The sequence below is a fragment of the Solanum verrucosum genome, unplaced genomic scaffold, assembly GCF_900185275.1.
Source record: "Solanum verrucosum unplaced genomic scaffold, falcon-dt-bn FXZP01000235.1, whole genome shotgun sequence".
Lineage (NCBI taxonomy): Eukaryota > Viridiplantae > Streptophyta > Magnoliopsida > Solanales > Solanaceae > Solanum > Solanum verrucosum.
In genome coordinates this window covers 3012784-3040736 of record NW_026019948.1, presented here as the reverse complement: position 1 = coordinate 3040736, position 27953 = coordinate 3012784, and the positions used below count along the sequence as shown (strand labels likewise).

Here is a 27953-nt window from a genome sequence, read left to right as displayed (position 1 = left end):
CAAGTTTAAGTGCTATGATTCTTTATTACTATACCTAGAGGTGCATGTTCTATTCTTTTTTGCCAAACAAAAAACTATAATCAGCAGTAGACTAGCGTTACTCACACCACTTGTTCATTATTGTAGTTAGCTGAGCATGCTGTAATGACTTTCCTTTCAGCACATACAATCCATAGTCTTCTTTACCAATCCTCTTCACCTGATTACTGAAGAGGTTTTCAAATATACCAAACTCAGCTAAGAATACTACTGAACATCTCAACTCCTTGGTAAATTGTGAAACTGATCACAAGTTGTACTTGAAATCATGAATATACAAATAATCATTCCTAACATCTCTAGATTGGATGTAATGTGGTTTGATGCCTATTATTCACTATCCAGTTACTATATACTAAATATGACATTAAGTTTATCAAAGTACCTGCAGTTGTAGCTTCCCCATTTGTTTGAGATGTTCCTTCTTCGTTTCCCATGTTCAGCATTTGAAAAGCTTGTTGGTTCTGCTTGATGGGCTGGTTGTGGAACTGCTTGTGGGTATCCTCATATGCCTTGATTAGCAGTCAAGTTATATCCATCCAGAAAACTTACCTCACATTACCAGCATGATTAACATAAGTTCAGGTCTCCCTCCTTTCTTTTTGCACTTCAAAATCTGGTGGATACCCCAGTTCTTTTGTATGTCCTTTGGTGTCGAAATATTCACACAGCACTGGGATTTTCCTCGACTTGAAATTATACCCCGAGTTAACACCACCTTTGTAATTGAAGCATGCAACTCATTCTCTTACCTCTACAACATGTGCAAAGTTTGCCAAAGATGTCTAATTCTCCTAAGAAATTATCATTGTCATAACCAGTATTTGGCATCTAGATTGAGCATAAGACTCATTATAGCCCATTAGGATTATAGAAGTCTACTATAGTCAAAATGCTCTGTAGTTCTTAGATTCTGGGCATGCACTTCCAAGATAGATCGAGCATGAGAACATCAAACTCATTTGAAAGATCTTCCAGTTTAGAAAAAATAATTCAATACAAACATGGTACATTGTGATAAGGTAGCGATCTCTTTAATCAAGTAGAAGATTCAATTGTTATTCACCTTGCCAAATCTCTCCTTCAATTCATTCAACATTTAGTGAGCATTAAAAGCATACACAATACCATTGACCAACTCCTTAAATTCACACTATTCAAAAACCAAGAGAGGACTACAACATTAACCTTCTCCCACTATTCATGCAGTTTAGCTCAAAACTTATTCTTGGTGTAATAATCATCGACAAAATCTAACTTGCTTTTGCCAAGTAACCCTATCCTCATAGATCTACTCCACAGTGCATAGTTCTCAGTCCAGTTAACTGAATACATCAGCAAATTACCTGGTGTGTCTGTAGGTTGAAGACACAAAGGATGTCCCAGAAACCGATAAGAAAAGAAGAGACAAAGGGTGATTGTGCTCAATTGATGTCCCATTACTCAATACTTCTTCAACCACCATTGACAGCTGACTTGAGCTTTACTTCACAAATCCTAGCTACAAACTTAACTGCCAAGGACGACTCAACTCAGACTTGTTTGAATTGAAGCAACTCCTCCCACTGATCTATCACAAGAGCGGTCATCTCAATAGCTATGAACTCAACTGCTCAAGGACGATTCAAAACAACTCCTCCCACTGATCGAACAAGGGAAGAAGAAGAAGACAAAAATGTACTGCAGCTACATCTGGCTACATGTATACTATGTTGATCGGACTCTTCAAAAATGTCAACGGGTGCGTGTCGGATTCGCCAAATGTAGTGTATTTTTGGAGAACCCAACACGGGTGCGGCATCAAAAGTGAAGAGTCCGCGCAACTAAGCATGTATACACTGTTAAGTCTACTGATTGTTGACTTAATAAACCAACAGTCTAACTGATTGTCTAACTAACTTCATCTTAATTAGATCAAAAGTTACAGCCTTGTCATTTACTATCTATCAAAGCCATCTCACAGTTACAATACTCAGCTTGTCACTTTAGCTCATTCTCTCTACAAATTATTAACACTGACTAGCATATATAGGTTAAATTATTACAATATCAAACACCTAACAAGTAATGAGAGATGTGTAAACTGACAGTAGTTGTTTTTACAAAAAAGGAACATTTCCAATATATAAAAGCCATTAAGCAATCCGCTTAACTGCTATTATTGCAGAATATCATCTAATTTTATAGTTACAAAACCAATATCTAATAAGCAATGCTATAATTACACCACCCAAATGTGCCTTCAAACCCCAGCAGAAAAGTACAATAATGGAGAAAAACATTATCAAGGTATTAGTAAGCAATCCCTCTGGACTTCCCTAAGAAAAGTTTGGACAGAAAATGTTTAACCTCTATTACTTTGATCAAAGGAAGTACTGTTGACAAGATGCAAGCTAATGGATTTATGCATATACCATCATCACAACCACCTTGTGGGTCCTTTTCAAGTAGTGAAGTTAGCATTTGTTCCGAAAAGTATTAGCGACTCGGTGTCTTATAAATTTTTTCGCTTGTTGTGAGTCCATAACTGATGTTCCATAAGCTCCCCATCAGTCTAAAACCTCTTTCAGATTGTACCTGCAAATATATCAGCACAATATAAACAAACAGTTGTGGACTTGATAAATGGACAACATATATACTGGTTAAGGAAAAGATACTACATGCTGAATTGGTTGAGGAAGGGTGGAATATACAATCTTCACATACAGGGTATAAAGGTACCATTTTTTTCGTCATAGTGATATCAACCGCCAATATGTTAAGCATTTCAAACTTTAAGACACCATGTAATCCATCTCACATATGGTGCAAAGCCAGTTGAATAGATAAGGAAATCATAAAAGAGAACTCTTGCTACAGTTAAACGAGAATGAGTGCAATCAAGTTGCAAGTCTAATTCCTACGGTCGTAGAAAATTGGAACGATGTACTCCCTTCATTCCAATTTATGTGACATAGTTTGACTCGGCATGGAGTTTTAAAAAAAACTTTTGAAACTTGTGGTCTTAAACATGCCATAAATTTTGTGTGGCTACAAGACTTTGAAACTTGTGATCTAAAACATGGCTATAACATTTGTATGGCTATAAAAGCTTCACATCAAGGGCAAAAAAGTAAGTTAAAGTTACTTTGTTTCCAAATATAGAAATGTGTCGCTCTTTTTTAAACAAACTAATAAGGAAACAATGTCTCATAAACTTGAGCGAAGGAGTAGTAATCACTTCAGTTGTAAGAGAAACATAATCCTAACAAGAACCCTTTCCTCTTCTACCTTCACGCCCCCAAAAGGATTGAAAAGAAGAAGTTAGAACTCATGAACAGTTACAATGATTTGTACACAATCATTTTTCTTCTTCTTTTCATATAGATTTTTTGTATTCCTCCGCTTGTATAATTTTCCCCATTGTCCTCTGGATCATCGCCGAGGACTCTCCGATCACTTGATTTCATATTTTCATATCATTTTTTCAGCTTACAGGGAGGTCAATTACGAATATCTAAAGGGTCTTTGCATAGAGAGATGCAAGAGACCTCATTCTTGTTCTAATTACCTTATTTTTTGTTGGTGTTTTTCAATTTTTTTTTTTTTTTTTTTTTGTGTGGGGGTGTTTGAATTTGGGAGATGGGAATATATTTGTAAACAAAGCGAAGTTGATAAAGCGATTCTGTCTTTAAAGACTCAAGGGTGTAAGCTTGCCAACAGGTATAAGGAACTTCATTTTCACCCTTTTTAAATTCTTATTGCAGTTCTCCTTTTTGTGGGCTAAACTTAAATTGCTTTATTCAGTCAATTCTTTGCAGCAAAACGCTCAACTTTCAGAGATCTATTGCAAAAACAATTTTTTTTAAAAGAAAATAGCTGAGGATTGAGCGACTTAGTAAAAAAATTTAATTGGATCAACGGCTGTTTGGCCATCAGTTAAAATTATGGACAAATCACTCAACCAAGCGACTTGTCCGTTTTGGTTAAATGAAAAAAGAAGTGGCCCTTTGTGCATTTTAATTAGGAAAAGTGGCCCTTAAGGCTACCGATTCATTCCAATTGAATATAGCTAAGAATGTTGGCGGCAAGATAAATACAAACTACCGGCATCACGTAGTGGTCTCCATGTTCCTCCTTAACGTGAGAGACAGAGGTAGTTGTCATTGCACTCAACCTTAATTACATGATGCATGGCAACAAGAGGATGGTGGCTAACGGTGATAATCTAAGTGGCATAAATAAGAATCGCTAAGAAGACGACAGGATATGAGACACAAGGCATAGGTAAAATTATGAACAGTCTCCTTTTTGTGCGTTACAGAAGGAACCCTTTCTTACCACATGTAGTCTGTGTCGTTTAACAAATTGAGCTTTTATTTCCGCACATCAAACTCCTGCTATAGCTTTAGTGTCGTGCTCTGCCTTACCCTGGAAATGAAAAAATGCACAGCCTATTCAGTAGCAGAAAAAAACATGACACAAAATTAAGACATCAAAAGTCTATTGAAGTTTCCACAGAGTGTGAAGTAATTTTTAAAAGACTGATCTTATTTATAAGAAAAAGAAGAAGAGGAAGGAAAGATGAAAGGTTGATCATTTGCTTCACTAAAGGCAGATATTCAGTTCAATTGAGGTAGGGTCCTAATTACAAGTATACTGGTTGATAAAATTGTCTGGTTTCAGACTTCAGTTTCACTGAGAGTGCGACTGTGGGAGAGACGTTGAAGTGAAAGTCGTTTCTTCACAAATACTACAACAAAAGAATTACCAGGAGGAAAGCACGACAATCACAGGTAAAAGACAAACCTCAGATGGACTGCTTCGAACCTTCCTTGTAGGGGTTCGCATGGTGACAAACTCCTCTGCTGCTGTAGGGTGAATACCCACAGTGGCATCAAAGTCCGCCTTGGTCAACCCTGCTTTGACTGCAACTGCAAATCCCTGGAAGTTTCATTATGACAAAAAATATTACACGCATATTTTATAATAATCAATCTGAAATATCCACCAAAGAATTAACGGTAACTCTAACCTGTACAATTTCTGGTGCATCTTCTCCACACATGTGCAAGCCCAGAACTTTGCTCGTCTTTGAACATACTATTAGTTTCATGAAAGCCCGATCTGGCAGACCAGAAAGAGTAGCCTTTAATGGCCTAAAATTTGCTGTATAAACATCAACATCACCATATTCTTTGATGGCCTGTAAAAAAAATTCAAATCATTAATCATAGTAATTAATTATCAATTCACAAGCTCTCGCTATTATACCTCTTCTTCTGTCAGGCCAACTAGTCCAATAGGTGGCTGGGAAAATACTGCACATGGTACATTCCTATTTGGGAGAACAGAACACTCAGATCAGGGAGCAGTTATAGATGTTTCTTTTTAAACAAATTAAAATTCAGCTGTGAGAGCTTATGCATTTAACATGGTAGTACCACAGATCTTAAAGCACATTGTACCAATTTGTAGTCGAAAATAATTGGAGAAATGTGCATCTTTGGCTGTCCTTATCAAACTTTTTAAGTCATCAGATGAATTCTCAGAAGAAAGAAGAGGTACCTATAATCGGGTTTTGTGGGTTCACCAGCAAAAATAGTTTTTGCCAATGCTCCTCCCTCCATCAAAGCAACTGGAGTTAGATTAATTCTATCAGTAGCATCTCCAACTGCCCAAATTGATGGCACAGATGTACGAGAATACTCGTCAACCTATAAAAACAATTTGCAAATTGACTCTCATTCAAGAACACATGCACTAAATAGTTAAAGCAAATTAGAAAAAAAAAGGAGAGGAAGGCAGTCACCTCTATGGCTCCATTCTTTGTCATTTTCACTCCCACTGTATCTAATCCTAAATTCTGCAATGTGTTTAAACAAAAAGAAAATTAAGTAACTGATGGTTACAACATGAATATCCAATCAAAGAGAGCATGTGTTTGCAAAAAAAAGATGAAGGCAGTAATAAGAGAAGACAACATCTTTCCAGATAATATGAACAATATCAAAGAACAAATAACGAAGGAGTTGATGATGAAAATAGAAGCAAAATAATCACCTTTACAGGATCACCAGTCCAACCAAATAATTTAACGCCACCCACCACCCCCCACCCCCACCAAAAAAAAAAACTGACTGACCTTGGCAATCTCACACCACCCAAAGAGGGGATGGGAGAGAGGGCCCAAAAGAAGGTGCAATAAAAGATCTTCTTCTCTACCTTGGAGTTTCACTGCACTAAATGTGATAAGAGCAAGCTTTCAGCCTTTCACAGGCATGACAGGGTTTTGGGTTTAATATTGCCAATTTTGGGGGGAGGGAGAATGATTGGCTAGAGGAGAAATCACCATGCTCTTCCTCCATAAGGCTTCAAACATAGCAATTAACTGAATTAACCTATGAGGTCTATCAGAGATAAGCTACCCAACAGAAAGCAGAATAAACCTTTGTATTTGGACTTCGTCCTGTTGCAAACATGATATGAGAGAAACCTTCAACTGTTCCTCTGTTAGTCTTTAAAGACAGTGAGCCATCTGCTGACTTGACAATAGCCTGAGGCGACTCCTCGGTATGGAACTCAATTCCTCTCAATGACATCTGTTCACCAACAAAATCCCTAATCTGCATATACAAAAGAAGTTGAGTGCATCATCCAGATTTTGGGTTATGAGAGAAAATAATGAACAAAATCTACTCCGCATGTCAGGGAAAAATGACTCACTTCTTCATCAAAGCCTCTCAAAACCTTCTTTTGTCGTATAAAAACATGGACCTCACTTTTTAAGCCATTAAAGATTCCAGCAAATTCAAGTGCAATATAACCGCCTCCAACAATGGCAATTCTGTCAGGTTTCGTTGGCAAATCAAGGGCAGCATCAGAATCTATAGCATACTCGCTTCCAGGAATGTCTGGGATAAATGGGCGGCCCCCAACTGAAATTAGTATGTTCTTAGCCGAGTATAGTTTACCATCCACATCCACCGTATGAGGATCCACCACCTGAAAGTACAGTCAAACACAAGGTAATATGCTTTAACTTGAAGCCTTAAAAAAGCATGAAATTCAAATTGTAACATTTCCCAACCTTTCCCCGCCCTTCAATCAGAGTAACATCCGCATTCTTCAGAATATTCTTGTAGATACCCGTGAGGCGCTGCAACTCGGCATTTTTATTAGCAATGAGGGTGCTCCAGTCATGTTTAGGTTCTGCCTCATAGTTCCATCCAAAACCACAACTCTCCTCAAACTCATGAGAATATTTTGATGCATACACGAGCAATTTCTTGGGTACACATCCACGAAGCACACACCTTTATTAGAGAAATCAAGAAATGATTACACTTAATAGAACAATATTGTTTATGTTACACTTCATATGAAATTATTTCTCCCCTGGTTCTAATGTATAGGACATTCTTTTCATTTTGGGATGTCTCAAAATGTTTGACAGCATTCCATTTCCATACAACGTTCACAATTATCAAGAATTCAACACATTAAACTATTCTGATTTTAAAATTTGATGTGTGATGTTTTCACTTTTCACCGTTAAACTAGCTTTTTAACCATTATTACAATATACTTATCCAATGTCACTAGTACAATACATAAGTCGTCTAATATATCATACTACATACCTAGAAAAATACGGTCATATAAAATGAAATGGAGAGATTGAGGGAATCTCACAATTCTTTCTTTGATTACGGTTTTCTAAAAGATATTTAGATACTTCAAGATAGAAAATTGTGATTTAAATCACTCATTTTTTCTATCCATCTCAAAAGATTGGATAAGATAAAATAATTACTGTGCCTGACCAAGTCATATATGACTTGGTCAAGTAACCGCTTCTCCGTAGAGAATGGCAGAAGAAAACTTCACTTGAACGTAAACGTGGTTAGCAAACGTGGAATCAAGGCAGTCAGTTGATGTGAAAAGGAGACAATCAACTACCACAGTTTTAATGGGAACAAGCCGAGCTTTTAGAGAACAATTTTGAGTACAATAGGAAGTTGTTTACGCCCATAAAGGCTAATCCCATAGATATAAAAATGGACCTTTTGTACATAGAATGACCATCACTCATCATCCAGCATACATGCAACATGCATATTCTTTCACCTAAGTCGGTTCCATTCAATTCCATTTTTTTACAAGCTTCATGTTAAGAAGCTGGTAAAAATAAATGATAACATCACAGGCATTTACAACCTTACTGTACATATTGTTTCCTTATATTAATGCCAATCATAGTCTGGTTTCCCAAAATCAATCTCACTCTCCCTAGAGCAATATCAGGACCTTCCGTGAAATGAACCTTTGAACCCATATTCATGAAATGATCCTGGAATCCATAGTAGAGCTGCAGAGTTTCCTATGAATCACATAGCTCATCCAGTTCGATCAATTCAGAAACTTTAACAACAATATCATAAAACAATATTACACTTAGCTTAAAACATATTCGAGACAAATAAAATAGTTCATAATCGCCCATCTTCTACACTATTCTATAATCAAACAATTTGTTGATTCTCCTTCACGTAATTCCTCAAATAACAATATAACAGGAGTAGGAAAAAACTAAAGATGACATTTTTTCACTACCAAATTAAAAAGGTACACTATAATGAGAAACTCACGTGCCACCAACGCCGCCAGTTGAATCAGAAGATATAGTAGAGAAAGGAAGCTCACAAACAGCAACCGAAGCCCCAAAATTAGAAGCAAACCGAGAAGCCCTAACGCCACCACTACCAGCACCTATAGTGAATAAATCGAAATCGTAATGTCGAGGAGTTTCAGCTCCATTAGAGGACTCAGCACGAGTGGTAGTGAAACGGCGGCCATAAGATAATGATGAGGTACGGGGATGAGAGAGAAAATTGAAGCGGAGAGGCTTGATAGGGTTAGAGAGAGAAAGAAGAGAGAAATTAGAGAATTTAGTTCTGTAAAGAGTATGAAAAGTTGGAGAAGAAAGAGTTGTACTGAGCTTTGGTGAGCTCAAAGATGTAGCCATGGCGGAATCAATTTCTCTGTTTTTTTTTTTGTGGTGAGAAATAAGTAAAGGCAGTTCCGAATTTGTCTCTGTTTTTTTTTTTTTTTGTGATTCGGAGAATCTCCGAAAGATAGCTATTCAAACTTTACTTCTACGCAGCTTTTGTTTATTTATTTCTTTTGGAAATTTGACTATTTTGGAAGTATCTAATTATTGGACTATAGAATAAAATAATTTTAGTTGGTATGTGAATATGTTTTATTGTGAAATTTTAAAAAAAGTAATTTTTTTAAATAGGTAAAAAAGTTAATTTTAAAAATTGAAGTTGTTTTTTTTACTTTAATTGAAAATACTTCTTTATTATTATTCAAATCTTTTGAAAATTCTATAATTCAACTTTGGGTTAAATTTCTAAATTTTATGGCTAAATATAAAGTGAAAAAGAAAATCAGAGCCAAATGCCTTCTTATTATCAATTTTAATTTTGGTACAAAATAATCATTGTTATTAGTCAAATAATTTTAAAATATCTTTGTCACTAAGTAGGCGTTTGGTCATACGATATCATATCATAATATGAAATTAGTGTTTGGACATGCGATTTCACGTTGATTTCATCTCATGATTTCGTATCATGAAATGAAATCTCAAATTCTCCAAAGACCATGATTTGGAAATTCCATATCATGATTTATGATTTTTCACATACAAAAATTGACCAACAAGTTTATATTTTGTAAAAAAAAAATACATTCATATCTACTGGCCATTTTTTTAATATGTAAATAAAATTTATAATTCATATAATTACTTTTAAATCGCTTATATCTCATATAACAATTATTCTTGCCAATATAAAAAAATTACTTCAGATTTATTCTTAATTTACCATTTATGTTTACCAAATTCATGATTTTTTAATCAAATTTATTGCCATTTCATTCAAATCATTGTTAGATGAAGAAGTAAATTAATCATTATATTGAGCGACAAGACTAATCATTGTGACATTAATTGAAAAACAGTTTTCTTAGCTATTAGCAACTTAAACACTATAACTTAAGTTCAATTTAATTTTTTTATTGAATTAAGGTTTAATCAATAAATGTTGTATTTTTTAGAATAGTTTTGTGATAGTGTATTATGCGATTTTAATTATTATTTTTTACTTATTTGGTAAGATTGTATAAAGAATTGAGACAATTTTAATAGTTTCACAACTTATGAGATTTTTATGTTTATGTGAAATATACATCATAAAATATCCAAACCGCATGTCCAAACAAAACTTTAACTTCATCTCATGATTTTATATCGCACAGTCAAACGGGCCTCAACAATTAACTCAACTCAAATGATTAAAAAGATTCAATTTTATCCGTGAATTGTTCAAAATAGAAGAATTTCACCCTATAATTTTTTATATTTCAAACACAAATTTAAATATATCTTTTTTCACATTCATTATCAATGCAGCTAATATTTAAAACAATTTTTGTTAATACAAAAAATTGAAAATGTTACGAATATCAATGACAATTATAAAATAACGTACTTAATAAGATAAAGAATAAAAAGGATAAGCAAAGGAAGATTAATAAAGAAGTTCTAAAATTTGTAGTGCAAATATATAATTATATTTAATTGGGAATTAATACTTTATACAAATATTTTTTTGTTATTAAGCAAATTGAACAAACTATAGAATTATTGACTAACTAGGCAATATATCTGCGCTTCACATAGTTATAAATAACCTCATTAAGTTAGAACATCCTTTTCAATATAATATTATTAAAAAAATAAGAAAATTATGATAAAAACTACGGTACATTTTTTAAAGAATGTTTCATAAAAAAATTATTACATATTATTACATATCTCAATTCTCAAAGACTATAAATTTATAATTCGTTTTTGAAAAAGTCTTGATGTCCGATCAATGTTGATATAATTATATTTTCAATGTTAATTGATCTTTTCATCAAATCATTAATCATCAGTACTTTTTGTCTTTTCATGCACGTAAAGATTTACATAATTTTTCACAGTAATTATGGAGGGTATCTTTGTAAATAAATTTTTTTATGCAATGTATACTATTTTTAATAGACCAAATCAAATAATGTATAAGAAATAGTTGTGTATAATCAATGCAAGCATTACTAATACATTCTATTTAATGTTATTCTTGTACACCTTAATTACCAAGTGATCTTTTAGATACATACTCTGCACAGTTAGAGAAAGGTAGGAGCATTGTGGAGGTCAGAGTTTAATCGGTTGCCTTTTGTTGATCTCCATATTATTTATTTTTATATTTTTTTGGATGATTTATTATTTTTCTTTCATGTTTATGTGAAGTTAAACTTCACGTTCTGAAAATCTGATAAACCATGAATATTGACGTTTGACGATTATTTTCAATCTTAATATGAATTATCAATTGTGATTGTTTCTTTAATTTTGTGCACAATTGCTTGATTGTTTGACAAACATTTAGGTTCTATCAACTACTTGAGAGAGATTATTCTTAGACTAGAGAAGAATTAAAGAAGACTTGATCTAATTTTGTTAATTTATGGCTAAGATAAAGATATATCTAGTTACTTTGATCAATTAAATATCGTAAATTTAATGCGTTCTTAATAAACTAATTTCATAAAAATACAAGTGTGACAATATATTTTGAATAGACGAGTAATAGTTTAGGAGAATACTACGAGTAAATCTAATTAGATTAATTAGCAATATATAACTGGTAAATCAATTCTGAAGAAATAGTTCGAGAACTCAATAGGTTTAGTGAACCATCCGGAGCATCCCTAACATTCATCTCATTGATAACACAAAATCCTCTCTTTGTTTGTTACAATTCATTATTGATTTTATTTTTATTTTAGTTAGTTCATAATTATAACTAAAAAAGTAATAAGAATGAGAGGTGTTAAGTTTTTTATCATCCTGGCGTCGAGCTCCTCTCTTCTTTACTAAAATACTATTTCGGATGAATGGGGAATTATGTCGCTCTTTGATCCGTAGAATAAGGTTTAGGAGCTCTCTTTTTTATGACAGAAATCTCTCCATACCAAGAAAGCAAATCACAATGGATCGAAGCCCTCCCTTTCCTTCCAATTAGTGAGATTCTATCTCTTACTTGGAAAATTGTGGTCAAGCCCTCCCTTTATTCTTCGGAATCGAGCGGGCAGCAAGAATTATAATCAACCTATATAACATCTGTTTCGATGTAGTCGGCATTCTAGAAGCAAAGCTTCCTGGTCGCCTGCCTCCTTGTTCAGAAATGCGTTTCATGATCTCTAGCTCTTTCCCATCAACTCGTTCTTTACTAGGCATCTAGACGAACCTGGTTTACATCTTGATTAACATTAGTTTAATTTAGTAAATAATTAATCACAAGTCCTTATTGGGCGATACTCTTATCACATTATTATTTGTTCGACTACATATACTTATAGAGTAAACAATAACCTCATATTTCTTTTTTCCCTTTCTAAACATCACTAATTTTGTTCAATGTTTAATGCATCACAAATTGAAGGATTATTGAAAGAGGTAGCTAGAAAGAGGAGAAGGAAAAATACAATACTTCGATTGAAGAGTCTAAGAGATACAACATCAAAAGAAGTACTTAAAGTTGATTATAGTATCACATAATAATACACAAAGTTTAAAGAGAGAGTCCAGATTCTTCATCATCATCAATTCCAGAAGTGTAGACAGTGTAGAGAGACCAAATCAAACCAAATACACCAAAAAGGATCCAACCAAGAAGATTGTTGCTGAGTCCAAATGGTAGCCCTGTTCCTTCAGTGCTCATTCTTTCATCAACCAAAGCCATTGCTACTGGGTTTGACATGCTTGCTGCTACTGCTGCTGCCATCAATGATTCTCCCATTCCCAACTTTGATTCACCCTTTGGCTTTCCTTCCATTGAGCATTTCACTTTTCCACCCTTGCTCATGGATGGTAATCCTGAATAAAGACGGATTCACTATTTAAACTTAATTGGTTCAAACTAGTCCTAACTTGATATTTATACTATTTTCTAACTTTGTTCCAATTTATGTGGCTCATTTAGTTTTCTGGGAATCAAATTGACTAATCTTTGAAGCTATGAGGTTCAAAGTAGTTCTGACTTGGTATAAATACTATTTTCTAACTTTGTCCTAATCTATGTGGTGCTTCGTGTTTCCTGAGAATCAATTTGACTAATCTTTGAAGCTATACTGAATCAAATGGCTCAAAATTTATCTATTCAAAGTTAATACTAAAAGTACTATAATTTGCAATTCTTTCAATGTAAAAAAGATATATTTTAAATTATTGATCAAAGTTTACAAAATTTGAATCTCAAAAAATAAAAGATGTCACATGAGTTGAAATAAAATAGAGTAATTTTTAGGTGTATGTGTGTGTTATACGTATGTAAGATGAACACGTGCTTATGGACTTTGGACTTCATTTAAATTCAAAGGTTCCTAGGAAAAATTATCGATAACTATATAAAAGAGACCAATAATATCTCTCCAAACCGATGTATGAACTCAAAACCGTTCTCTAACCCTAACGGATGAATGATAGACATGCTAATTAGGAATGAATTTACTTTCGAGATTGAGAATCGCGACGAACTAATGCTATCATATTTCAAAATTCATGAAATTAAACTAAAAAATGAACGTACCAAGAACAGCTGAGGTGCGGGATACAGATCCCCTTTGCACGAGGGCGGCACGTGCCACAGAAGAAGTTGTGGTGCAAGCAGTGATGGTTGCCATTTCTGTATTACTGAGAGAGAATGATCACAACTTCAACTTCTTTGTTGATATCAAATAAGATATGGGGCTATTATCAACTCAGTTTATTCATACACAACATACATATAATTGGGATGAACAATAATCTTTAGTTGAAAAAAGCATAACCACACCTCAACATGGATTATTTGGATTGCTCCTTATCACTTGTGAGCCAATTGTATTCAGCCACGTGTCATGTCATCTAATATTATCCACTGTTTTTTTATGAAGTGGACCAACCAGCCACATCCATTTAAAACAGCAGTATAAGTCTTCTTTTCATTTGATAGAGGCACATTGTCCTATTTGGACAATCAAAAGATATTTTTTTTTATCATTAAAATATTTCAAATTGTTAATTATTGTGATTTAAAATATATTTTATATAGTATCTAATTATGTAAAGTTTTATTTTAAAATATTGAAGATTTTATGTTTGAATTCATATCAATATTAGTTAGTTTGACCATCATATTCTGAATTTACAGATATATACAAAAATTTTGTTGTATCTAAAAGATAATTGATTGTATTTTCTCCAATATACTAGTTATTAGGTTCCCGCGCCAGCGCGGGCCCAATGTATATTACTTCGTCCGTCTCATTTTATGTGAGGTAGTTTGATTCGCCACGGAGTTTAAAAAAGAAATGAAGACTTTTAAAATTTGTGGTCCAAAATGAATGATATAAATTTGTATGACTGTAAATTATTTCATTAAGGGTAAAATAAATATTTTATAATCAAATTGTTACTTAATATAGAAATGTGACATTCTTTTGGGACTGACTAAAAAGGAAAGTAAAAAACATAAATTGGGAGTAGTTCTTTGTTTCAATTTATGTGACACCGATGAAATTTGAAGAGTTATATAATTTTTTGTATGTGATTTTGTTCAATATATTTTGAAGTTGTTAATTTATTGTGATTTATAGCACTTCTTATATCATTTTCAAATAATATATATTACTCTTTCTGTTCCATTTTATGTGACGTAGGTACTTTTACGAAACTCAACCAAATTTCTTATATGATTCTTAAATATTTTTAGTTGTTATTTTACTTTAATTTACGTTACTTTTTATGTTATTTTCAAACAAACTTCTTTTGTTTCAATATGGAATTAAAGAGTCAATAAAATTTCTTTTATGATTTTTAATTATGTTTTTTTAATATCTTATATTATTACATTGTGATTTTAAGTACTTTTTATGTAATTTTTAAATCTAGAACAAATTAAAAGAAAAACAAGGAAAATTTTAAATGAAGAAAGTACTAAAATTTTCAAATAATCATATTTCTATATTAAAATGTTAAAAACTTTAAAACTCCACATATATGCAGAAAATCATATACGGAAGACAAAATAATTTTTAAAATATATATTAAAGCTCTTTCTAATAATATCACATATTTATTCTATTTTTCAAATAATATATATTTCTCACTCAATCTCAATTACGCAGTACATATGAAGTTTCGAGAGTTAATCAAATTCTTAGTACTATTTTAAACTATATTTTAGTACTATTTATATAATTTTCAAATAATATATGTTACTCACTCTATTATATTATGCAATACATGTGAAATTTCAAGAATTAACCAAAATTTCAATATTTTAAATTGATTTTTAGTACTATTTTTGTAGTAAATAGAGGAAGTTGAAGAAGAAGGGCAAATCGGTCAATTGACTGACTAACCCTAAGCTCCTAAACATTCTCACTTCTAAATGGAAGCACGGGCACAATATCCGTTAAATTGTTAATTATTATGATTTATAATATTTTTTACATTATTTTCAAATAATATATGTTATGTATTTTTAAATACTTTAAGTTGTGATTAATAATATTCTTAACGTAATTTCAAATAATATATGTTACTCCATTTGTCCCAATTTATGTGACACATGTGAAATTTTGAGAGTTAATATGTTTTTCAAATATTGTAAGTTGTTAAGTATTGTGGTTTATGGTATTGTTAATGTAATTTTTCAAATAATATATGTTATTCCCTTCGTCTTAATTATACAATTCGCGTAAAATTTTGAGAGTTAATCGAATTTGTAATATTTTAAGTTTATTTTTTAGTACTATTTAAAAAGGAAAAAATTAAAATATTACTATATAAGAAGAGTAGTAATTATATAGTAGTTTTTCAAATAATATATGTTATTCCCTTCGTCTTAATTATACAATTCGCGTAAAATTTTGAGAGTTAATCGAATTTGTAATATTTTAAATTTATTTTTTAGTACTATTTAAAAAGGAAAAAATTAAAATATTACTATATAAGAAGAGTAGTAATTATATAGTAATTTTTCAAATAATATATGTTATTCCCTTCGTCTTAATTATACAATTCGCGTAAAATTTTGAGAGTTAATCGAATTTGTGATATTTTAAATTTATTTTTTAGTACTATTTAAAAAGGAAAAAATTAAAATATAATGAAAGAGGAGTGTATAAAAGTAGGTGGGCCATATTTGTGATAGGTGGGCCATCTTCAAAAACCAAATGTAAAAGTAGGTGGGCCATCTTGGTGCCACGTGTCGAAAGAAGAGTGAATTTTATTCACTCTTCTTATATTTATTATATTAATTATATTATATATAGTAATATATATGATATATGATTTAAATAAAATAAAAGTAGGTGGGTCATGGTGCCACGTGTCGAAAGAAGAGTGAATTTTATTCACTCTTCTTATATAGTAATATACGAGTATTATCTTTTTAAGGAAAGTTGATTCATAATGCCTCAAAGTTATCTTTTTCTTCGATTATATTTCTTAATTTTTCCTAACAATATGTCCATGCATGTATTACAATTAGTAGGAGAAATGTGCAAGATCGAATTAATAGTTTGAAATGTACATGAGAAAATTGTGCTACAATGTGAAAGAATTGGGCAAGAATGCATACCTATCGAGTTAAAGCTCTTCTGAAGTCTTAACATATTATTTAGGGAAAAAAGTCTGAAAAATACTCTATCTTTGATCGAAATTGTTGTTACGATACCAAACTTCATGGAGGACCTTTTACCCCCATTCACTATTTAATAGTGTATTTTAAAGGTATATATGTCTCACGTGGACACATACGTTACTATTTATAATTATGCAATGTCCACGTGGGCACATATATATCTTTAAAATACACTATTTAAGATCATTTCCAAAGTTCGGTATTGTTACAACAATTTCAATCAAAGTTCAGATATATTTCAGACCTTTTTCCTATTATTTATTTTCTGTCAAAAATATTATTTATATTATTACTTATAGAATTGTTTTAGCAGTTTATATATATATATATATATATATATATATATATATATATATATAATAGATGTATCAGTGGTTTTCAAAACTAAAATCAGTAAACCCCTGCATAATTAAGATCAACAACAACAATATACCTAATTATGATATTTTCTCAAAAAGTTATTCAATTTTGATCTATAACTTAAAAATCACTCAATTATGTAAATTTTACCCACAAAATCACTCAATTTATTTAATGAATTTTGTAATTAAAGTTTTTTAATATGACATTCTAATTCAAAACCAAAATTTAAAAAAAAATAAAGAAATATCTATTTAAACCATTTTAGTGACTCAATCCAACGAAAAAAACAAACAAACTTTAAAACGGTAAACAAACATAACTAAGTCATCAAATATAATTAGAAGAGAGAAATATTTTCATAACCAAGTTTACTATTTTGTAATATATAGAGGTCTTCAATTGAACAGACATATCTGTTTATGAAAGAACACGTCTGTTATAAAAATTCATTTGTTCATGAAAGAACATAATATTGGAATACTGACCCCAGATTTGCCTAAGGAACATGTATATTTGTATGTTCCTTTGCAGATAACAACAGTTTCGTTATGTAAAACAAATAAAGTAATGACACAATATTTTATCGCGAAAAACCCGACTCATAAAAGGTAAAAAACCACGACCTACACCTTTGTAGGATTTAACTCCAATTCATTAAACTTTGAGCCTCAACAAAAGATTACAAACCTATGTAACCTAAGAAATTATAAACTCTAATTCCTAGACGCCAACAACCAACTAGATCGTCGACCCCACTTCAAGTTATGAATTCGAATTACAACTCTTGCAATCCTAGGAACTAACTCTAATTCCTAAACTACAACACAAACCCCCTAAGATTTATGTTCCCAAGTCTTTAAGTCACCCCAACTTGAAGACTCTATTCCTACTCCAGTTTATACTTCATTGGATCTAGAAAGAATTAAAGATACAACTCGATAAAAACTCAATACAAGAAAACTTGATTCAAGAACTATAAAGCATAAGCCTATGAATATTGATCAGGTTCTTCAATCTTATTTCCTTGCGTTGGCTGCACTTTGTAATCAGAAATCACTCAAATATAAACTCCCTCTATTTGATTGTATTCTGCTTGTAACTCTCTGTTTAAGTGCACAAAATTCGTTGGAAGATCTTTGCTCTATTTATAGACTAAGTAGACCAAGAATCATTTTCCTGCTTCAACTCTGCTTCCTTATCCGTGTGGAATTTGGAAATTCTTGTAAACCGATTTTATGCACGCTTCCTCTTCCTTGAAGGAATTCTTTTATGAAAGGAAACCTTTTTGCATTTGTTTCTTGTCGAAAAATCAACCTTTTCACCGCTTTATAACTTCTAATTCGCGTGGTAGACGTTCTCCTTATCCCAGTCGGATTCGATCTGAAAGGAACATCTCAGCGCAATCCATTTCTTTCATATGTTCCTCTATTTGTCAATTATCAAAGTCTTTCTCGATCTAACAAATTCCCCCTTTTTGATGATGACAAACCATTGCTTCTTGTGTGAATAGATCAATATGTGTTATGTCAGTTTCTTAAAGCACAACACACAAAACAAACACATTAGAGAATCAAGTTAGCCCAATTGGGTTATAAATATTATACAAGCATGCACTTCCTCCTTTTGACATCATAAAACACTGTGAAGGCATACACCACACTACGAGAAGCAAATTCGATACTCATTACCACTAGGCTATCACCTATACAAACACTTAAAAATCAAGAACTCAGTTAGTTATAGCAAAGCATTTGCACAAACATAGAAGATAGACATGAACCTGAAACTCAAACCCAACATTAGCATTAATCAAAAAATATATACACCACAAATGTAATCAAAATTAAAGATAGAATCAAACACTTGTGATGAGAAAAACTTGGAAGGTCAAAGGCTAGAGTGGCTAGACAATAGCAAAAGATCGAGCATGAGAGAGTAAATAAAAGTCCTTTTTCAGAAGCACAAAAAACATCTTTTGGATTAACAAAATTAGTAGTCTCCTCAATTTCAAAGATAGCCTTGGTCTATGCAAGTTCAACCTTGAGCTTTGTGTTTTATTTTTCTGTAGTAGGCCTACATGTTCAACATTATAGTTCATATGCAGTTGGTTCATGGCATTCTGGTGAGTGACACATAACTTCAATTTCAATTTTTTTTTGATCTGTTTCACCTTTATGGAACTGGTTCAATCAATCCTGTACCTCTGAAGAAACCATAATTCACTCATCTCTAACCCCCAAAATCAGTAATCACCTTGCATAAGAGCAATGTCTACTTCCCAAAGTTCACAACTCTAATTTCAATAGAGTCATCTTTAATTTCAATTGAATCAATAAGAGGAACAAATTTTGTCAGCATCGTTTGTAGAGGAACATGTTCTCCCAATTTGTTCCCTAGACGTGGTACTATCAGGTGCGGCACCAACTATAATAATTTTTTACATCAACCTTAAATTCAGTTATATGGATCCCAATAGAAGAACTAGGTTCTACATAGGGGTCCCCCATTGATTCCCCCTCACTAGATGCATCCGAGTTGAGCCTAGCTAACAACTAAACTTTGTTCAACTATAAGGTCCCCAAAATATTTCCCCTCACATGGTACATCCTCCAAAACTTCCTCAGTAATTTTAGACACACCCAATAAAGATTTCCCTTAAGAACCATCACTACCTATTTTCTACACCACAACCTCTATTTTATAAGGTACCAAAGTAGAGGTGTCATCCATCGTAGTCATCTTAATCATAAACTTAGATAGACCATTACACTTAGAATCTCCAAGAATTTCATTAAGAACCATATATTGTAATTAATCAAGCATGAACATGTTTCTTGAAGAACACTTTATTCCACAAATTTAGAAAAAGATGATTTCTTGGTTAAGAAGTTTATGAAAGAGAAGGGTGTGAGTTGTAGAGACACACTAGGATAAGACTTTTAATAAGATATTTGTTTAGTGGTATTGAGAGTTCTTTGAGATGAAGAGTTTTTATCTTGGGTAGAGATCTGGTTATATTTTATCATAAGAAAGGTGATTAGATTCCTCTTAAAGAACACCAAAAATAGAGCATATAACATGTATATATCTTTTGGGACAAATGGAAGGAACAGGTTCACGTGCATTGATTCTATATTTAGTCATGAACAATTGTAGTATAGATATCTTAGATCACTGGATAATGTTGAGTTTTGCTCCAATTTTACTAAGTCTCTCTTCTGTGACAGATGCAAATACAATGTTGTAGTGCATGAATAACTTGACTTTAAAAGTGGTATAGAGACATACAACTTAATGTACAAGATTGAGCATAAAATTCAAGATTAGAGGGCAGTATGCGCAATGTTCATTAGCCATTGAGGGATACTCATGAGATCTTGATCATCCCAAATTCTAAATTATTCCTTTTGAAAGTGTTTTCCTAGGTTGATCATCCTTCTTTCAATTTATGTTCTTTAGTCTTGCCCATTTTTTCAACTTTTTTTTTCACTGTCAAAGCTGTTATTCCATCCTTTTCTTTTGCAAGTGAGAGGAATTTCTTCTGATTTCAATTATGCGTCTGGAGCAACATATGTTCATTGGTGAATGTTGTCTGCTTCCTCTCACTTTTTCTGCAAATTCAAAGGTTAGATTTAGGAACCCAGACTAGCTTGGGTCCTTTGTATTGATAAAAAGGACGAATGAGATCTCTATTAATCCATATTGGTAAAATAATTTTATATTTTTTCTTTTGCCCCAACCTGTTCCTTTGACGTGATTCCTTTCTTTTAACAGGGTTGATTTTTCTATTTGAAACAGCTTTGAAGTTTTTATTCATGTGAGTTATAACTATTGGACAGGTAACCCTTGAGTGACCAATACTACCACAATGTGTGCACAAATAAGAGATTTTCTTAGGGACTTCTTTAACAAAACCTATTCCAACTTTAGTGTTATGTGTTCTATTACAGAGCTGAGTCATAATCATTGAGGACTGAGTCCATTTATTTGCCCTCTCAAGCTCATACTTAGTTCTAGCCAGGTCAAGATTTATTCTTCTAAGATAGTTCATTTTTTAACCTCATTAGATCTTGGTCACATTTGATTTGGTCACCACTAGTTTTTTCTTTCCCATTTCCAGTAACACTTTGTTTCAAAATTTCAGATTTGAGAGTCAAAGTGCAGGACTCAAGTTGTTGTACATTTTCCTTTAGGAATTGATTTTCTTTCTTGAGATCAGAGTTAATATTTTCAAGATCAATATATTCAAATTTTAAACTGGTTAAGGAAGTCAATAATTGATCTCTATTTTCATTCAACTCTTGAAAATTATCTATGAGAGTTATAATAAAGGAAGATAAATTTTTTTTTTGAAAAACATTATAGTTTATTTTTAAGGCCAAGAAGATTTACCTCCCTTTTCTCAATGTCTGATTTAGAGTCCTCCATGGCCATCAAAGCAACATCTTTTATATCATCTTCAATTGAGTTGTTTGAACGTGTTCCCCAAGCAGTAAACATAGCAATGTCAGATTCTTTTTCTTTGCTCGGAGGCAGTTTTTTCTCATAGTTTTCACCTTTCTTGAGAAGCTTTCTGAGGCTTTTGTTGATCACGACTATATCCTCATCATCCAGATCAGATTCATCACTCTCAGTTGCCTTGAAAGAAAAAATCATATCTTTGTTTCTTTTACTCATTTTTGTGTTATCAACACTCATCTCGTAAGTCTTTAGATTTCCTACAAGTTCATCCAAGCTCATGGTTGTCAAATCTTTTGCTTCTCTAATTGCAGAGACCTTGATATCCCATGACCTAGGTAGAGTCCTCAGCACTTTATCCACCTGTTCCTCAGTAGTATATATTTTTTCCAAAGACACCAGTTCATTCACAATAGTAGTGAATTTAGTAATCATATCTTGAAGTGATTCACCAATCTACATCTTAAATGTTTCATATTCAGTGGATAGTCTAGCAATTCTAAATTTTCTTACTTGGGGAGTTCCTTCATGTGCATTGACTAATGTGTCCCAAATTTGTTTCATTGTAGTACAACTAAAGATGTGATTGAACTCGTCAGGTCCAAGTCCACATATAAGGATGCACTTAGCTTTAGCATTCTTTGCGAGCATTCGATAATCAGCTATTCCATATTGAGCCTTGGGCTTTGGAATGACTTTCCCTTCATTATCCCTCATCATAGAAATAAGAGGACCATCGGTAATTCTCATCCATAATTCATAGTCATGGGGTTGTATAAAATCCTCCATTCTCGCCTTCCACCATGTGTAGTAATGTCCATTGAATAATGGTGGTATGTTGATGCGTTGACATTCACTGTGTCCAAGAGGAGGTGCAGAATTCATAGTGATCTTATCTTGAGTTATTAGACTCTATAAATATAACCTGCTCTGATACCAATTGTTGGAATACTGACCCTCAGATTTGCCTAAGGAACATATATATTATGTCTGTTCCTTTGCAGATTACAACAGTTACATTATGTAAAACAAATAAAGTAATGACACAATATTTTATCGTGGAAACCCCGACTCATAAAAGGTAAAAAATCACGACCTAAATCTCTGTAGGATTTAACTCCACTTCATTAAATTCTGACTTCAACAAAAACTTACAAACCTATGTAACCTAAGGAATTATAAACTCCGAATATTGACACTCATAAAGATGATTTGTTTCCTTCTGCCTAAGCCTTGTTGAGTAAAGTCATCTGGTGCCTGTGCTTGTTGAATAGTCGAGGTGTGCACAACTAGACACCACACCATTTTAAAATGGTTAATAAGAATGTTATTTTCCATCCCGTTTTACTTTTCTCATGAGGGTTCATTGAATCCTTTAGTTTTTTGCTTTTCTAGTGTTAAATGAGTCAAGTTCCATCCCGGAAATATTGAGGGAAGCATTTCAACCGTCAAGGGGACTGAAACTTCGGTTCATTTCACAAGTAAAAAGTGTTACCAAATGAGACAAAATTTTGGTTTGAGCATGTCTTGAAATGTACACACTCACTGTAGCTCTCCAAGATTATACAAGTATCATGATGAGATAGATGCTTACTACATAGTAACCAAGAATAGGATTTTTGCTTTGGATTAAAAGCATTGTACACAAATTGTTGAGTGAGTCACACAATTATGGGCTAATCTTTTTTTCTCTCTAGATTATGAATTTATCGACGTTTCTATTTCCTATTTTTCCTTGAATAGTTGGAAAAAGTCTCTCCTCAGAAATTGTGGCGATAACTTGAGTCATCAACCAGTACGACTTAACAATGCACTGTTATTAAATTCACGGTATGCTCTAAATTTTGGAGAATTATAATTTGTTTGGATGGTTGTTAGGTATTATTTCATAATGTACGATATTGCATTCCTATGAGCAAAGTAGAGTACGAGGTAGAACTAACATGAAAAGGATGGATAAAGGGTAAAATAAGATTACTTTCTCGGTCTTTAATTACTTGTCTACTGTTGAATCGACACACCTATTGAGAAAATAATAATTGACATAGTGAGTTTATCATTTTATCTTTATTAATTATGAAATTGGTGAAATAAAAACTTAAGATTTTAAAGAAATTTCACCTTTTTCAAAGTAATTAATTGAGGATATAATAAGTATTTTTTTTGTCTTTTCTCGATTTGTCAAAATGGACAAGTAATTAGGGATAACTAAAAACAAAAAAAATGGACAAGTAATTATGGACAGATGGAGTATTAATTAATATTCCCTTCCTCCGTTCACTTTTACTTGCTACTTATTTCTAAAACAAATTTTCATTTTTACTTGTCACTTCTGACATATCAAGTAAAGATAATATTTTTTTCCCATGTTATCCTTAACATTAAATACTTATTTTTCAAATTATTTTCAAGACATCATTTAATAGGGGATAATTTGGTAAAATATCTATATCAATAATTATTTTTTTAATGGGTCTGCCAAGTAAAAGTGAACAGAGAGAGTAATAACAACAAAATTAGAAGAAGATATTAAGGTAATGAATATATACTAAAATTTAAGAACAATCAGTGTACCAACCAAACAAGGTGTTAAATAAAAGTCAACAAATAATTCAACACTTGTTCGTAAATTAGATATTTGCTTATTTAAGTCTCGATTATTAGAATAATTAGAGGAAAGTCACGGGCCAAATATTATTAAAAATTGAAATGATTAATATATTTGTTAAATCAATAAATATCAAGGTATATATGTATATTTATTTTTTATTCAAATAAAAATAAGTAACTATTAAGGTCCTAATTAAAGTCTAAGTTCTTAATTGTTTAAGGAGTATAACAAGAGGAAGATATTTTTCAACCTTATCATTTAAAAACAACTCAATTTCTTATATTTTTCATTTAATTTTATATGATATTATTTTTTCATTTTTTTTAAAGTCATTACATATGTTTTAAAATAATTTAACTTTCTAATTTAAAAAAAATAATAATTGAACTTTAAAGATTTTATTTTATTATAGTTATGAACCCAAATATGTTGATACATAACTTTTCTTTTTTCAAGTAAAATTTTCTAACGAATCAACATTCAGTCAAATATATATATATATATATATATATATAAAGCTGGTCTTCGGCTGATGTGGCATGCTCCAATGATCAGAAAACCTATTTATCTATTTTCTCATATTTTTGGAGATTTTTCCCCCTATTTTCAAACCTAAATTGATTCTAATTAGTTACCGTTTAATTTCCTCAATTTAAGGCTATAATAATTAATGAGTTTAAATTAATTAAAGTTTAAGACAGAGAAAAGATACTCCCTCCGTCCCTATTTACTTGTCCATATTTCCTTTTTTAGTTGTCCCTATTTAGTTGTCCATTTTGACAAATCAAGAAAGGACAACAAATTTTTTCCTATTATACCCTTATTTACACTTCTTGAAAATTGTAAAAGTGTATGTTGTTTCCCTCCAATTTATTTCACTTTAATTCAAATAAGTGGTTGTAATTTTGAAGTGAAAAGTTGTCATAAGGGTAAAATTGTAACTTCAATGTGCTAATCATTGTTGCCTTAATCTGTGTGCCATTTCTAAAGTGGACAACTAAAAAGTGACGGAGGGAGTATCGTTTAAAATTTCAATTCTTAGTTGTAATTAGTAGCCCTTAACCGTTTCCTCAAATTAAGGCTATAATAATTGAAGAAATCGTTTACAATTCTAAATTCATAATTAATGCTTTTCAACAGCCAAAATATTAAGGTTCTATAAAATCATTCTTTATTATTTAATTTCCATTAATCTTTTCTTTCTCTTTATAAATTTCTTTGGGTTTGATTATTTGCTAATACTATTCTAATAGTTAATAGAAAAGATGTCTAACTTTATATCGTCTAATTTGACAGAAAGTTCAAAATGATTTGGAAAGATCGTCCCATGAAAATTATATCAATTTTTATAGAATATTGTGAAGGTGAGAACAACGTCTGAACTTTGGTTATCATGCAAAGTTACATAATGTTCTTATAATTTATATATTTTTTGGTTTTTTATATTGTATTTGGTATCCACATTATTGTAGCCTGATTATATATGGATTCACAATGCGCAAGGCTCCATTTTGAGCGAGCACTTCCTACTAAAGAATTTTTTCATACTCAAGATTCGACTAGACATCTGATTAAGAGAGCAATAGTCTCTTTCAATACACCTCATCTTTTCATGTTTGCTTATAAGTTTCTGCCTTCAAATAAATGTAACTTTTTAGTTTTATTGTAAAACATATGTTAATTCATGCGTAGAGTAAATACGTAGTATTTTCGTATTGTGAAGGTAGTTGATTACTAAATTGTTGATATTGTAATGTCAATCATTTTTAAAAATGGTATCTACACACCTCCATTACTTTTGCAACCTTGAATAGTCATTAACAAAATAATTAACAGTTACCTCCTTAATTAATGTGTTGTATCTCTTTCCTTTTTCTTCTGTATTTTTTTCTATTTTATTTATCTGTTTATGTTAACTATTGACCTTTCTTTTCTAAAATTATTGATTAACGAGTAAATATGTTTGAATAGGATTCAGTTCTCCTCTCCATTATTTTTTCTCTCTATTTCATCAAGTATACACTTAGATAAGAGATATATGTCCTATTTAAATTTTAAAGGTAAAGATTATATTAAATAAATAAAATCATAATCATAGTTAATTAGTTAAAGATTATATTAAATATGTGGAGGCTGCTGTGTCAATGAAAAAAAAAATCAATTTTTCTTTTAAAAAAATAGAAATTCTTTTACCTTTTCTTTTACGTATGTATGTGAATCATAAGACATATTTTTCAAAAGATTATTATTTATCAGGCTAATTAAACATATCAATTCATGTTCAACAATTTTGATATTTTGAATAATATAAAATTAAGATTAAATCAATGGTATTAATGAATCTTCAAAAATTGTGGAATTTTACCAATTTTGAAGAGTATTTTTCTAATTTTATTTACTTAATTATGGTTAGGAATGTAATATAATCTTGACCTATAAATATTAAATAGAATGTCTTTCATCTAAATGTATATTCTTGATGAAATGGAGAAAAATTATACTGAAGAGGAGCCGGATCGGGTTCAATATAATTCGTGTATTCTCTCTCATCATGATTTACCACAAATATATCTCTATTTTTTTATTTATTATATAGTCATTTATACAAAAAAATAAATCATGTACTCCCTCTGTCACATATTAGTTGATCACTTTTCTTTTTACGCGCATATATTAAGAAATCATACATGTTTATTTATTTATTTTTATTATATAGTCATTTATAAAAAAGAAAATCATGTACTCCGGCTGTTCGATATTAGTTGATCACTTTTCTCTTTACATGCAAATATTAAGAAATCATATATCTTTATTTATTTATTTTTATTATATAGTCATTTATACAAATAGAAAATCATGTACTCCCTCCGTCCCATATTAGTTGACTTTTCTTTTTACGCGCATATATTTAGAAATCATAATTAAGTAGTTTGGAGTGAGTGCAACAAGCATCATTTCATACATCGTGAAGTAGACAAAGCACATGACCTTGTTGCACTCACTCCAAACTACCACATTGCTCTAGTGTCATGGACACTATTTGTTATTGTTGCAACGAAGATTCAATTGGCTTGTAATACAAACTTATGGTTAGTTTTGATAGTTCTTAAAACTTATGGGTATAAATCATATTTTTCTAAAGAAGTGAAATATATTTCCCAAATACTATGGCCAAACACATGGTGAAATTTCACTCAAATTTTAACCCAAATAATATTTGCCAAAGATATTTAGAAATCTATGGTCAAACGCTAGCTTAATATTCACTGAATATCTTATCACTACTTTGGTGTTCACGTAAAAAATTATGTAATACAATGCAAACAACTACTATAGGGTGTTTTTGTAAACGATAAAAATTTGGGGTAAAATTTTAATTTTCAAAAGATTCCAAATAATGAGATTTGGCCCAAATACTAGAAAAAACTAGTATTTGGAAATTTAGGATATTTGCCAAAAATATTTACCAAATAATGACAAATTATATAGACAAACACTATTTGCCAAATTTTTTCCCAAATATTATTTGGAAAATCTATAGCCAAATGGGCCCTAAATACTAATTGTAAGGGGCAATGACCAAATTGCCCTTAAGATTTTCTAAATGTGGCAAAAAACAGCCATGTTGAAAGTTTGAAAACTCTCCTTTCTATCCTTTCCATATAATAGAAAAATAATTTATATTT

At 31.5% G+C, this 27953-nt stretch overlaps 3 protein-coding genes across 6 annotated transcripts in view; 1 reads left to right on the top strand and 2 right to left on the bottom strand.

Moving 5' to 3' along the window:
* The window catches only part of LOC125812605 (protein OSB2, chloroplastic-like), a 129893-nt gene extending 129442 nt beyond the window's left edge, over nt 1-451 (top strand). Inside the window, exon 6 of the mRNA XM_049492100.1 lies at nt 437-451. The gene's annotated coding sequence lies outside the window, so the exon portion shown is untranslated. The remainder of the gene's footprint in view (nt 1-436) is intronic.
* A 1691-nt stretch (nt 452-2142) lies between these two features.
* Nucleotides 2143-9162, bottom strand: LOC125812491 (glutathione reductase, chloroplastic). The gene is made up of 11 exons (XM_049491972.1): nt 8673-9162; nt 7112-7337; nt 6748-7026; nt 6471-6647; nt 5834-5887; nt 5590-5738; nt 5296-5359; nt 5057-5227; nt 4831-4965; nt 4363-4452; nt 2143-2616 (listed from the first exon to the last, which is right to left on the bottom strand). Exons 1-10 carry the CDS (start codon nt 9047-9049, stop codon nt 4411-4413), a joined length of 1674 nt encoding a protein of 557 aa, XP_049347929.1. The 5' UTR covers nt 9050-9162; the 3' UTR covers nt 2143-2616; nt 4363-4410.
* A 3446-nt stretch (nt 9163-12608) lies between these two features.
* LOC125812740 (photosystem II reaction center W protein, chloroplastic-like) overlaps nt 12609-27953 on the bottom strand; it is a 428451-nt gene continuing 413106 nt past the window's right edge. For all 4 annotated transcript variants that reach the window (XM_049492235.1, XM_049492230.1, XM_049492226.1 and 1 more), the window contains exons 2-3: nt 13734-13861; nt 12609-13021 (exon numbers count right to left, since the gene is read on the bottom strand). In XM_049492235.1, the coding sequence (XP_049348192.1) occupies nt 12717-13021; nt 13734-13827 (399 nt within the window). In that variant the 5' untranslated portion in view covers nt 13828-13861 and the 3' untranslated portion in view covers nt 12609-12716. The remainder of the gene's footprint in view (nt 13022-13733; nt 13862-27953) is intronic.